Raw genomic sequence first — 15,190 nt, 5'->3', positions numbered from 1 at the left:
AAGTACTTTTTCATTTTTACGGATCAATTTGTGAAGCACCTGGGGGTTTAAAGTGCTCACTATGCTTCTAGATAAGTTCCTTGGGGGGTCTAGTTTCCAAAATGGGGTCACTTGTGGGGGAGCTCCAATGTTTAGGCACACGGGGGCTCTCCAAACGCGACATGGTGTCCGCTAAAGATTGGAGCCAATTTTTCATTGAAAAAGTCAAATGGCGCTCCTTCCCTTCCGAGCCCTGCCGTGCGCCCAAACAGTGGTTTACCCCCACATATGAGGTATCAGCGTACTCAGGACAAATTGGACAACAACGTCCGTGGTCCAGTTTCTCCTTTTACCCTTGGGAAAATAAAAAATTTTTCGCTAAAATATCATTTTTGTGACTAAAAAGTTAAATGTTCATTTTTTACTTCCATGTTGCTTCTGCTGCTGTGAAACACCTGAAGGGTTAATAAACTTCTTGAATGTGGTTTTGAGCACCTTGAGGGGTGCAGTTTTTAGAATGGTGTCACTTTTGGGTATTTTCAGCCATATAGAACCCTCAAACTGACTTCAAATGTGAGGTGGTCCCTAAAAAAAATGGTTTTGTAAATTTTGTTGTAAAAATGAGAAATCACTGGTCAAATTTTAACCCTTATAACTTCCTAGCAAAAAAAAAATTTGTTTCCAAAATTGTGCTGATGTAAAGTAGACATGTGGGAAATGTTATTTATTAACTATTTTGTGTCACATAACTCTCTGGTTTAACAGAATAAAAATTCAAAATGTGAAAATTGCGAAATTTTCAAAATTTTTGCCAAATTTCCGTTTTTTTCACAAATAAACTCAGAAATTATCGACCTAAATTTACCACTAACATGAAGCCCAATATGTCACGAAAAAACAATCTCAGAATCGCTAGGATCCGTTGAAGCGTTCCTGAGTTATTACCTCATAAAGGGACACTGGTCAGAATTGCAAAAAACGGCAAGGTCATGAAGGGGTTAATAAAGAAAAGAATTCTCTGTAAAAAGGCAAAATGAGCAATTGGAAGTACACAGTGCTATGTAATATGATTGCAATATATTAAGAGGATAAAAACTTTGATGGGAGTGCTAATTTAAAGGTAATCGGTCAGCATGTTTTTGCGATGTAATCCAAGAGAATCATGATGTAGAGGCTGGGACCCTGATTCCAGTGATGTCACTTACTGGGCTGCTTGGTGCAGTTTTGATACAATCACTGTTTTATCTACTGTAGATGTATCAGTGCTATGAATGCTGAGCTGTGCGTGTAACCCCGCCTACACCCCTGATTGGCAGCTTCCTGTGTACACTTCAGCAAGCTGCCAATCAGTGGTGGGGGCGGGGTTACACATTAGCTGGACTATCTTGCACTTGACACTTAGTCCTAATCTTCTGATGATAAAACACGGATTGTATTGAAACTATAGCACACAGCCTGGTATGAGACTATTTGCTGGAATCTGGCTCTCTGCCCCTACATCATGTTAGGGTACCGTCACACAGTGCAATTTTGATCGCTACGACGGTACGATTCGTGACGTTCTAGCGATATCGTTACGATATCGCAGTGTCTGACACGCAGCAGCGATCAGGGACCCTGCTGAGAATCGTACGTCGTAGCAGATCGTTTGGAACTTTCTTTCGTCGCTTGATCACCCGCTGACATCGCTGGATCGTTGTGTGTGACAGCGATCCAGCGATGCGTTCGCTGGTAACCAGGGTAAACATCGGGTAACTAAGCGCAGGGCCGCGCTTAGTAACCCGATGTTTACCGTGGTTACCAGCGTAAAAGTGTAAAAAAAAAAAAAAACGTACATGCTCACCATCTGATGTCCGTCAGGTCCCTTGCCGTCTGCTTCCCGCTCTGTCTGTCTGCCGGCCGGAAAGTGAGAGCAGATCACAGCGGTGACGTCACAGCGGCCCTGCGCTTAGTAACCCGATGTTTACCCTGGTTACCCGGGGACTTCGGCATCGCTCCAGCGCCGTGATTGCAACGTGTGACCGCAGTCTACGACGCTGGGGCGATAATCATACGATCGCTGCGACGTCACGGATCGTGCCGTCGTAGCGATCAAAATTGCACTGTGTGACGGTACCCTTAGTCTCAGATTAAATGGCAAAAACCTTCTGACAGATTCCCTTTAACCTACATAGAGACCAGATGGATAATGAAGGCAGAGCCCGCAGTACATTGCATCATATGTTGGATGTAGTATAGTGCGTGCTGTAAGGTAAGCGGAGACCACGCACAGCGGTCCACATTCTCCACACTTAAACTGTACCCAGATGTTTTACGGCTCCTTTCTTCTTTTGATGCTGAGCCCATAAAGTTCACACCTGCCGCACAGCATCCTTCTGTTTTTCCAGGGGATTGTGGGTAATGTTTGGAAAGCTGTACATGTCATGTAGAGATGAAGACTGGCACATGGCGGCTGTTCCTGTTTGTGTAGCTCAGATGAAAAAGCCTATAAAGAATGTGTGCATGTTCCTCTGCTAGGATACACTTGCTGCAGATTTATTGCAAGATTCTATAGAACTGGAAATCCATTCATTTCTCTGAATTGTGTTGTTTGGGTTGGAGGCACATGGATTCTTGCAAGCTGCACTCTGCAGCACGTGCATATGGCCTTAGCAGTGGACATGCTGCAGAATCTGTCTCCAATCTGCAGGGTAGTAGATTAACAGCAAAGTTATTGAGACTTTACCAAATCTCATCCACGTGCCGCAGAAACTGACTTGCTGCGCAGATTTTAAAGCAACCCCTTTAATATCAATTATAAGCATGTGTGCACACGTTCAGGATTTTTCTAGTGTTTTCGCTATAAAAACGCGAGAAAAAAGCATACATATGCATCCCATCATTTATAATGCGTTCCGCAATTTTTGTGCACATGTTGCGGTTTTTTTCCGCAAAAAAAAGCATCGCGGTAAAAAAAACGCAGCATGATCACTAATTTTGCGGGTGTTTGGCGGATTTCCCACTATATTATTGCATTGGGAACCTCCGGAAAAAACGCAAAAAAGCACATAAAAAACGCATGCGGATTTCTTGCAGAAAATGTCCGGTCTTGTTCAGGAAATTTCTGCAAGAAATCCTGACGTGTGCACATAGCCTTAGTGTTTACCTAATTACTGTAATTACATATCTCAACTTTCTACTTTCAAGACCTAGGCTTTTATCCTGACTAATCAAATGAATGATTAGCTCATTTCCATTTTAAAAAAAAATCTTTTAGCTAATCTGTGCAGTGATGCCATAAATGTAATTGGATGGCTTACTGATCGAACACAGCTAACTTAAAAAAATAATAATAATAATAATTCTCTGTATTTTCACCTGTCTTCTCCTTGGCCTAGTTCTGCTATGGCAACTCATCACTATTCAAGTCAATGTAACAGAGCCTTATTACTAGGTATAGCCCATAGACTACGCTGACAAGTGGCAGGACTTTTTTGCTGTGTTTTAAAAGGAATGTCATAAAAAAACCTATTGTCTAAAGATGACCTGTCACTTGCTCTTAAAATTGAGTTAAATTTCTTGTAAAAATCCTTGAGCTTCCCTGATTCTGTCGCTCTCTTCAGTTTTGCGGTGCGTTTCTCCATTGCAGAGATATTCTCATTTGTTTCTTCGGGAGCACAGCTTGTGAAGTCTCTGCTTTCAGTCCAACTGGGTGTTTCTGCAGAGTCTTCTCTGGAGGCTTGTGCTTTGTATCCTCCCTCCCAGATGCTGCCAATCGCAGCTCAGCAATGTCTGAGACTGCTAGATCAGACTTGTAGTTGGCCGCATTTGGGAGGGAGGGATGGAAGAAGATGCAGACTCCCAGAGAAGACTCTGAAGAAACGCCCAGTTTGACTGCAAACTGAGATTTCACATACTGCGCTCCTGAAGAAACAAATGTGAATATCTCTGCGTTGGAGTAACGCAGCGCAAAACGGAAAAGAGCAGCAGAGTCGGGGGAGCTCAGGGAATTTTATAGTGTTAGGTCCACTTTTACTACAGTGACTGGGGCTTCTACATGGGGCCATTCTATGAACCCCTGCAGTTGCAAATTAACTCCAAAGTTGTGGGATTATTCCAACATTGGTGAAGTCCTGGAAGCAGAGATATGGGGTGATGTTGATATGGTCTTCAAACTTGTCTGAATACGACAACCATCTCTGTGCCTGCAGAATAGACGTGAAGGGAACCAATATTGAGGCACACATTGAAGAATTAGAGACCTGCATGACGTGTCCACAGTGGTCAGATTGACGCATCTCCCCTATTGACAATAATCTGAATGTTTTTCTCTTTTTAAATATTGTGGGTTTTTTTTATTGCCAAATAGCGAATGCAGTAATAGCGGGCACCTCGCCGTTAATCGGCAGAACTCTAATGGCGTCTACTCCTCGCTGTGTATTTCTTACTGGAGGACTTCTCATTGCAGATTTATTTCGCTCTATAGATAGAAAATTGTGTTCTGCAATAAGGCTTCAGAATAAAATAAAAAATGTCGGTCTAATAAACCGTAAACATGAAAATTGTATTCCTTTTCTCTAAATGGGACATTAATATTTGAACATTTCTCACTAAAACCCTAATCTGTCCATAACAATTGAGTACACCCATTCACTAGGAATGGAGATGAATGATGGCCGGCAGTGCATTAACAATTTATGAGCTTATTGAATTGACCTCTTAGGCGCATAAATGTCCAATAAAACATAATACTAGTTTCTTACAGTCTAAGAAAAGAAGAAAAAGATAAAAAAATGTTTTTGTTTTTTTCCCTATTATTTTTCATCCTAATAATCATAATGTGGGTAATGTATCACGCCACGGTCTGGTTTACGGCATTAAACACATCCCGGTTTTAGCGCTGGGCGAAGAAAAGGACAAAGGCATTATTGGTTTATCAGGAATTGTGACTCCTTGGTCCTCCGCCCCGCCATTCTGTCTGTGCCCTGTAAGTCCGTCATACTGTAGAAGGGGGGAAAAAAAAACCTTACTGCAGAACTGTTCCAGAACATTAAACCTTATCAATAAAAAAAAAAAAAAAAGCAAAAAGGAAAAAATCCGCCATCCCCAGCCACGCAGCAGTTTGAAAATGTTCAATCCATTCAGCGCCAGTTGTATTTAATATTTCTCCGATGAACTCAAGTTCAACCCGGCTCTATAATTTTCAGTTTATTTGCCTTCCGCGTTCACGTTCGATAAAACAGTCACTGCCAGTTCCAGCCGGTTCTGGGTAACTGTTTCGTCCCCGGTCAGGCCTGCAGCACGTCGCAGAGCTTTTCGGGCTTTTAGATCCGTTCTGGAGCATAAAGGGTGGGGAACGTTATAAGGCTGCAAAAAAAAGGGGGGATGTCTGTCTGTGTGAACTGATTTGCATGGGAGGTGAAATCACTCCGCACATACATTTGCCTTGTAATGAATTGTCTTGTATATTATGTGTTTATGGCTCGCCTTCCAGCCTGCATCTGTTTATCTCCCTCGCCTGCATAAGCAAAGAGAAGACCACCATTATCCGCCCTGCCACACACTACATGCCCCTTTACAGACTGGCTTTACACTATGCTATTCCCTTTGCTGGTTACAGATCGGCTCTTGTTATTTTTTTTTCTTAATTTAAAAAAAAAAAATATATATATATATATATATATATATATATATATATATATATATATATATATTTTTTTTTACACGATCCATTACACATTCAACTGCTACAGATGATGATTTGGTGATGAGCAAACGTTGCTGGGATACAGTGTTATCTCAGCATGCTCGGGTGCTAACTGAGTGTCTTCGGCGTGCTCAAAAAATGAGTTCTAGTTCTCGCACCTGCTTGTCTCGCAGCTGTTTGACAGCCACGAGACATGCAGCCGCGGGGACTTGAAGATATTTTTCGAGCACGCTGAAGACACTCGGTTAGCCCCCAAGCATGCTGAGATAACACCTTTTCCAAGTCCGTTCGCTCATCACTAATCTGGATCAATATTAGGACCAGGTTTCAGAATCCACAAAAGAAACTTGTTTGAGACAAATGGATCAGGGCTTTAGACTCCCAGTCGGTCCAGGACTTTCATCTGTAAGGCCTCATGCAGATGTCTCTGTTTTTCATTTACGAGTGCTACCCGTGTTTTCATGGCTGGCACTCGTACCCACAATGGTGAATGGGGCCTTTCACATATTCATGATTTCCGGCAGGCCGAGTAGTCCACGCAGAATTGCAGAAGCGTGAGCAATTTTGATCTGAGTATCTATCTGATCAGAATGGACAATGTAAGTCTATGGGTCCATCAAAAAATCGGGCAGCACTCAGATGACATACAAGTGCGGTTCGATTATCACAGGAAAACAATAGAGGCTTACCGTAGTTTTTCTCATGCGTAAAAAGAAAAAAAAACACTTGGATGAAACTCTGACCACAAATCACTCAGGAAGCTCAGGCTATTTTTCTAATACTAGTGACTTGCTTGTATTGACCATATGTTAAAGGGAACCTGTCTGGAGGATCTACCTTCCTTAGTCGTCTATATGGGATTCGTAGGTCATAGAATGCTGATTAAAGTGAGATCTTGATATCTGCGATCCAATGTGTTTCCTGAAGCGTACACACTTTTCTTATATATAAATGAGCTTTTAAGATCTATGGGTCGGACATAGATCTTCCTGAGAATCTGCCTCCAACGAGTCTTATAAATGAAAGGTGGCGTTATCAGTGTGAGACATGTAATGACTGACAGTCTGGGCTCCTGATCTACATGTCTCACACTGGTAATGACACCTTTAATTTATAATGATCTCTGGAGGCAGATTCTCAGGGAGATCTATGTCCTGCCCATAGATCTTACCAGATCACTTACATTTAAGTAAAACATGGATTTCTCCTGAGAACAAGGTCTCCTTTTTATTAATCTTCCTGTCACCTACGTGCCCATATACAACCCCTGGCAAAATTATGGAATCACCGGCCTTGGAGGATGTTCATTCAGTTGTTTAATTTTGTAGTAAAAAAGCAGATCACAGACATGGCACAAAACTAAAGTCATTTCAAATGGCAACTTTCTGGCTTTAGGAAACACTAAAAGAAATCAACTACAAAAAATGTGGTAGTCAGTAATAGGAATTTTTTTTTTTTATCCAAGCATAGGGAAAAAATTATGGAATCACTCAATTCTGAGGAACAAAATATGGAATCACCTTGTAAAATTTCATTCCCAAAACTAACACCTGCATCAAATTAGATCTGCTGGTTAGTCTGCATCTAAAAAGGAGTAATCACACCTTGGAGAGCTGTTGCACCAAGTGGACTGACATGAATCATGGCTCCAACACTAGAGATGTCAATTGAAACAAAGGAGAGGATTATCAAACTCTTAAAAGAGGGTAAATCATCACGCAATGTTGCAAAAGATGTTGGTTGTTCACAGTCAGCTGTGTCTAAACTCTGGACCAAATACAAACAACATGGGAAGGTTGTTAAAGGCAAACATACTGGTAGACCAAGGAAGACATCAAAGCATCAAGACCAGAAACTTAAATCAATATGTCTCCAAAACAGGAAATGCACAACAAAACAAATGAGGAACAAATGGGAGGAAACTGGAGTCAACGTCTGAGACCGAACTGTAAGAAACCGCCTAAAGGAAATGGGATTTACATACAGAAAAGGTAACTGAAAGCCATCATTAACACCTAAACAGAAAAAACAAGGTTACAATGGGCTAAGGAAAAGCAATCGTGTACTGTGGATGAATGAAAGTCATATTCAGTGATGAATCGCGAATCTACATTGGGCAAGGTGGTGATGCTGGAACTTTTGTTTGGTGCCGTTCCAATGAGATTTATAAAGATGAATGCCTGAAGAGAACATGCAAATTTCCACAGTCACTGATGATATGGGGCTGCATGTCAGGTAAAGGCACTGGGGAGATGGCTGTCATTGCATCTTCAATAAATGCACAAGTTTATGTTGATAATTTGGATATTTTTCTTATCCCATCAATTGAAAGGATGTTTGGGGATGATGAAATCATTTTTCAAGATGATAATGCATCCTGCCATAGAGCAAAAACTGTGCAAACATTCCTTGAAAAAAGACACATAAGGTCAATGTCATGGCCTGCAAATAGTCCAGATCTCAATCCAATTGAAAATCTTTGGTGGAAGTTGAAGAAAATGGTCCATGACAAGGCTCCAACCTGCAAAGCTGATCTGGCAACAGCAATCAGAGAAAGTTGGAGCCAGATTGATGAAGAGTCCTGTGTGACACTCATTAAAGGCCCCGTCTCACATAGCGAGATCGCTGCTGAGTCACAAGTTTTGTGATGCAACAGCGACCTCAGTAGCGATCTCGCTATGTGTGACACGTACCAGCGACCCGGCCCCTGATGCGAGATCGCTGGTCGTGTCGGAATGGCCTGGACCTTTTTTTGGTCGTTGAGGCCCCGCTGACATCGCTGAATCGGTGTGTGTGACACCGATCCAGTGATGTCTTCACTGGTAACCAGGGTAAACATCGGGTTACTAAGCGCAGGGCCGCGCTTAGTAACCCGATGTTTACCCTGGTTACCAAAAAAACCAAACAGTACATACTCACCATCTGATGTCCGTCAGGTCCCTCGCCGTCTGCTTCCTGCTCTGACTGAGCCGCCGTACAGTGAGAGCAGAGCGCAGCGGTGACGTCACCGCTGCGCTCTGCTCTCACTGTACGGCGGCACTCAGTCAGAGCAGGAAGCGGACGGCGAGGGACCTGACGGACATCAGATGGTGAGTATGTACTGTTTGTTTTTTTTGGTAACCAGGGTAAACATCGGGTTACTAAGCGCGGCCCTGCGCTTAGTAACCCGATGTTTACCCTGGTTACCCGGGTGCTGCAGGGGGACTTCGGCATCGTTGAAGACAGTTTCAACGATGCCGAAGTCGTTCCCCTGATCGTTGGTCGCTGGAGAGAGCGGTCTGTGTGACAGCTCCCCAGCGACCACACAGCGACTTACCAACGATCACGGCCAGGTCATATCGCTGGTCGTGATCGTTGGTAAATCGCTATGTGAGACGAGGCCTTAAGTCCCGGCCTCAGAGACTGCAAGCTGTAATAAAAGCCAAAGGTGGTGCAACAAAGTACTAGTGATGTTTTGGAGGGTTTTTTTCTTTGTTTGTTTTCATGATTCCATAATTTTTTCCTCAGAATTGAGTAATTCCATAATTTTTCCCCTATGGTTGGTTAAAACAAAGTAACCGTTACTGGCTACCACATTTTTTGTTGTTGATTTCTTTAAGCGTTTCTTAAAGCCAGAAAGTTGCCATTTGAAATGACTTTAGATTGTGCCATGTCTGTGAATGAACATCCTCCAAGGCCGGTCCATAATTTTTGCCAGGGGTTGTAGACGGTTCGGAGGGCTGATCCTACTGACATTCCCGTTAATAGCAGCTTGTAGATACATTTCTGGTAGAAATAACCGAGAGAAGGAACAAAACGAAGAGATCTGAGAAACAATGATTTAGAAATGTTATTATAAGAAGTGTGAATATTTCCGTAGCTCTGATGAGGTTTGGGTGATCCATGTTGTCCCCTACGTGTCCTCTCCTAGGCCGGCACAGATCAGTACAGCTCGGACGTCACCGCTCGGGTGGGCACACTGTCCCCTCTGAGCTCCGTTATTGAGTAACTTCCTATGTGTTGCGCTTCTTCGCTTGCACTGACCTTTCATCATACAGCCCCTTCCTCCGCTCTCGGCGGCTTCCTTCTTACATTTCTGCCCCATCCACTCGTATGTTCTTATGCTGCTTCTTTAAGGAGGACCTGTCACTTCCACAAAAAAAAAAAAAAAAGATATATATATATATATATATATATATATATATATATATATATATATATATATATATATATATATATATATATATATATATATATATATATATATATATATATATATATATATATATATATATATATATATATATATATATATATTATATATATATATTATATATATATTATATATATATAATTTTTTTTTTACTTTATATAAGTGTCAGTGTTGTTGGATTTGGCCCTTTTTGTATTGTTTCTGCACCTCTGTATTCTGTACACAGGGACCTTTATTCATTCCGTGTAATTATAAACTTGTTAGCCAAGTGGGTGTGGTCCTAACAGACTATATGGCTGCATTCACACACCTTAAATCGCATAGCTGATGAAGTGATTGTTGAGAGCAATGGTGGAAAGACGCCAGCGGCACAGGGCTGCTGCTAGGTAAACTGCAGCATGACTACTGCATGTGAACGCCGCCTAACAGTAAAACCGCGCCAGATTCGAGAGGACGGATTAAAAAATACATGGTGTGTTTAAGTACGGAAGTTTCCGTAAGCATAAAGGTAGGAATAGGAGAATATTGGTAGAATTTGCTGATGTAGGTGGGAGAGACTGTCCAATATGTATAAAGGCCTCCTGGCTCCACCCTGGGGAAAGGAGGATGTGGCGTATAAGGAGGAGAACCTCCATGACTGAAGCTCTGCTCCAAACCAGCTCTTTAATGGCTGACATTGACTTACAGGGTATCTGCCTATGGGTCCTGTTGGAGGGGGGGCGGCCTTCCTGTTGGAGGGGGGGGCGGCCTTCCTGTTGGAGGGGGGGGCGGCCTTCCTGTTGGAGGGGGGGGCGGCCTTCCTGTTGGAGGGGGGGGCGGCCTTCCTGTTGGAGGGGGGGCGGCCTTCCTGTTGGAGGGGGGGGGCGGCCTTCCTGTTGGAGGGGGGGGCGGCCTTCCTGTTGGAGGGGGGGGCGGCCTTCCTGTTGGAGGGGGGGGGCGGCCTTCCTGTTGGAGGGGGGCGGCCTTCCTGTTGGAGGGGGGGCGGCACTAATTTGCTTTTTTTCCCCAGACTACCCTCCAGCTGGATCACCGCTAGAAGAACCGAGAGATATATAGTAAAGTATAGCGGCTCGTGACTTACAAGCCCAGGTGTTGTCAGACAGCAGTGCGATAATTAAGCTGGCTCTGCTATATGGTGGCATGAGATGTGACCGGCGATGCTCTCCTACTTTCACTTCCTCTTTTTTGTTTTGCAGCTGAGGGCAGGTGGGGCAGTGAGCTGTTCCTTACTCTATAGACGGTACATACAGGGGCACATGTGGTCCTCTGCCCCATTCTGCCGCTCACCGCCTGGCACTGTAGTGGGGAGGCTGTACGAGGTCTATTGTGGGCAACTTGCTGTCCTGTTGAACCTACTATTACAGCAAGTGCGGACTATAGCTGATGGCTTCTATTTCGTGCCCTTTGATTCCTGCAGCGCCCCCCTCAGGCACGTACCAGGATGCACACCCATATGACACGTACATGGCGTCTCTTCAGGATATCCATGGGGCTCGCTCTAGTCACTGTATTCTTCCAGGATGGAATCATCCAGAGACTGCCATGGCGCAAGCTTTCTGCACGTGTGGCCAACTTGTCTCCTCTTTTTGAACTCCTATAGAGGAAACACAAAATAATGTTCATCCCAGGGGTCTTGTCCCCCCGTCGCATAGTCGTGGCATGTGCTGACCAGCCCCTGGCAGTGGTGCAGTCAGACAATGTGGCCCCCTCCTTCTTCCCTCTTCTATTAGGAGGCAGTTTGGACCCCCATACACCTGTGCTGGTCGGCTGATGGGCCCCTCTAGGTGGCGCTATTCTCTGTAGCCCTCGCTGGTAGCACACGCCTGATACACAGCACCCCGTATACAGGACTGTATGCACATCACCCCCGTATACAGGACTGTATGCACAGCACCCCCGTATACAGGACTGTATGCACAGCACCCCGTATACAGGACTGTATGCACAGCACCCCCGTATACAGGACTGTATGCACAGCACCCCCGTATACAGGACTGTATGCACAGCACCCCGTATACAGGACTGTATGCACAGCACCCCCGTATACAGGACTGTATGCACAGCACCCCCGTATACAGGACTGTATGCACATCACCCCCGTATACAGGACTGTATGCACAGCACCCCCGTATACAGGACTGTATGCACAGCACCCCGTATACAGGACTGTATGCACAGCACCCCCGTATACAGGACTGTATGCACAGCACCCCCGTATACAGGACTGTATGCACAGCACCCCGTATACAGGACTGTATGCACAGCACCCCCGTATACAGGACTGTATGCACAGCACCCCCGTATACAGGACTGTATGCACAGCACCCCCGTATACAGGACTGTATGCACATCACCCCCGTATACAGGACTGTATGCACAGCACCCCCGTATACAGGACTATATGCACAGCACAGAATAGTCACATTGTGGAAGCACCACACTGACACATCAGTAAAGCTATAAAATAGGAGCAGGAATAAAACCAGACAGAAAAGCCTGTGTGTCGCCAAGTAAAATACTAATGCGTGGTTACAGGGTGAATTTGGATGACTGTGCTTTTGCTGAAATAAACATTTTCCTAATCTGCATAATAGGAGGAATATTCCTCTCTTCCTGGTATTGGGGGATATTGTTGCTGGAGCCATGGCCTTCCTTTCTGTGAATCCTCTGTGTATGTGACTGAACAATAAGGCTGTGGGTGGGATCAGCCCAGAATAGAGCGCAGCACAGGGGGAATGGGTCATGGAGCAATGCTGCCACCTAGTGGCCATTTCGTAAAGTAGTGTTTTTTTTGTTAACTATTGATAGACTAGTTATTTCCATGTGAGCAGGAGATGCTGTAGGTATAAATGACTATAGAAATTAGTGGTGATAAACCCCATGTTCTGATTATTGCAGTCGATGTATAGATGTGTAGAGCGCTCTGAGGTGGTGCGTGGCTGATCACGCTCTGCGCCAGTCGCGAGCACACGGCATCCTGTGTAGGGTCACAGCGAGGCGCAGTACCTTGGGTGACCTTACTGTCGCTCGCCATGCTTGTGACATTATTCCTAAGAATAGAACGAAGGAATCAAAGGCGGCAGTGTCCTCACCAGTCACAACCAGCCGGGGTATCGCTTCAGCAGTCACGCCTTACTGGTTCATATGGACATGACATTTATCAAAGGGACATGCCACTGTCCTGACTGCTGAGGAAAGAACTACAAGTATCAGCTGGGAGCTGTGGTGTGCATTCTAATCAGAAGTAATGTGCTATATATAGCAGGAAACGAATATATATATATATTCTAATATAGCATTGCATCCTCTGGCGATCCTGCTGGTGTCCGTATACCTAAAAGTGGCGATTACATAGTGTGTGGTGCCTGCCGGGCTGCACACATGGACTGGTGAAATATCAGGACGTCCAGCTGCAGGGGTCTCGGGAGGGATCATGTCGTGGGTATACTGCCACCTTGTGTCCACAATTGGACCTTTCCTAGAAAAAAATCTATTGGCTGCAGCAATAAAACCACTGCAAAACAGTTAACAAATTTAAAATTTGGGGGGGCTTTTTAGCCGTAATGTAATCTGATATCTATGGAGTGCGTTAATATTTAAAAAAAAAAATCTTTCAGAACTAGAATTGTCCAAGTTCCACCGGTGCCTTCCTGTTTGTTCTACTAGAAGAACTACTTCTAGGGGAGAATATCTCCCATAATGATAAATATATATAGAGAGAGAGGAGAAGAGAGAGAGAGGAGAAGAGAGAGAGAGAGAGAGAGATGATATATATGTTTTGTTTTTTTTGTTACATTTATGCTGATTAAATAACTTTATACAATGCAGAAATGATTTTTTTTTTCTAATATTTAAATTTTATTATCTATATTACACACATACATTTATTTTACTCACTTTTATATAGCGCCATCATATTCCGCAGCGCTTTACATACACTACCATCACTGATCACTTTCGCCATTGGGGCTCACAATCTACATCCCCTATCAGTAAGTCTTTGGAGGGTGGAAGGAAACCGGAGGAAACCCACGCAAACACGGGGAGAAGATACAAACTCCTGAGCTGTGTGTGCGGTACAGACACCGGTCACTTTCAGGAATACTGGATATTTATAACTATGGCGATATTTCAGCTGTCGTCTGTCTGTACATTCCTGGGCCGGCTGTAGAAACAAGACATTTTTCTACTGTTTGTCGGAAAAAATGCTGAAGAAATTTGTACAGAGCATTTTACGGTGATTTCTGACATGTTCGTAGTAATACTCTGGGCTGCAGACATCTCTTGCGTGACTTTCTAGTGTGTCCGTAACATATGTCAGTTGTCTGATTTTTGGATGAGAAAATTGGGTTTGCATCCTCAAGACTCCAAAACACATCCGAAATGTTGTTTGTTTTTTTAAAATTATTTTGCTTTTGATTTATAATTACATTTTGTGACTTCTATAGAAAATTGTGACTTCAGTCCATTATTAACAGATGTCATTTATTCACTACCTTACTAAGAAGCTGGTATATATTAATAAAAATAATCCAGCATGCAATGACACTATGTGTTTATTTAAAAAAAATAATAATTATAGTATATAAGCTGGTAGCTTATTGTGTGTGTGTGTGTGTGTCCATGTATGTGTGTGTATATATGTGTGTGTGTGTGTGTATATATGTGTGTGTGTATATATATATATATATATATATATATATATATATATATATATATATATATATATATATATATATATATATATATATATATATATATATATAATACATATACAATCAGTGGAAAACAACTGCAGCATGTCACAGATTTCCGAGTACATTCGTTCATTATATATATATATATATATATATATATATATATATATATATATATAATTTTATGAATGAATCTACTCGTAAATCTGTGACCGCCTGGGCCGTGCTGCAGTTGTTTTCCACTGTTCCTTCATGTGGAGGAGGCCCGGCATCCAGGTACACAGAGGTGCACATATATGTCAGTGTGGACATTTATGGCATGTGCTTTTCTCTCTTCTTCATGCAGGCAGGAGCTTCTGAAGTGGAACGGATGGGGCTACAATGATTCCAAATTCACTTTTAACAAGAAGGGCCAAGCTGAATTCACCGGCAAGAGGTAAGATGAAAAAACGATCATTAGTACATGTAAAATCAGATGGAATTTTGATGGAATTTTCCGTGATCTCTTCTCGGTCTTCTACAGACTAACTGTAGTTGATTGATTTCTGTTGGGATCATTATATCTGTTAATTATCTGCTCCGTTTTGTTTACCCAATGTATCAATTCGTCACCAAGTGCTGATATTTTTGTCCTGT

The 15,190-nt window shown here is 43.1% G+C and overlaps 1 protein-coding gene across 1 annotated transcript in view; it reads left to right on the top strand.

Moving 5' to 3' along the window:
* The window catches only part of AGPS (alkylglycerone phosphate synthase), a 176,923-nt gene that overhangs the window by 27,779 nt on the left and 133,954 nt on the right, over positions 1-15,190 (top strand). The window contains exon 2 of the mRNA XM_077272628.1: positions 14,901-14,990. Within this exon, the coding sequence (XP_077128743.1) occupies positions 14,901-14,990 (90 nt within the window). The remainder of the gene's footprint in view (positions 1-14,900; positions 14,991-15,190) is intronic.

Source organism: Ranitomeya variabilis, chromosome 7 (assembly GCF_051348905.1).
Source record: "Ranitomeya variabilis isolate aRanVar5 chromosome 7, aRanVar5.hap1, whole genome shotgun sequence".
Classification (NCBI taxonomy): Eukaryota; Metazoa; Chordata; class Amphibia; order Anura; family Dendrobatidae; genus Ranitomeya; species Ranitomeya variabilis.
Note: the sequence above shows the minus strand (reverse complement) of the source record. Positions and strands in the feature narration are given on the sequence as shown.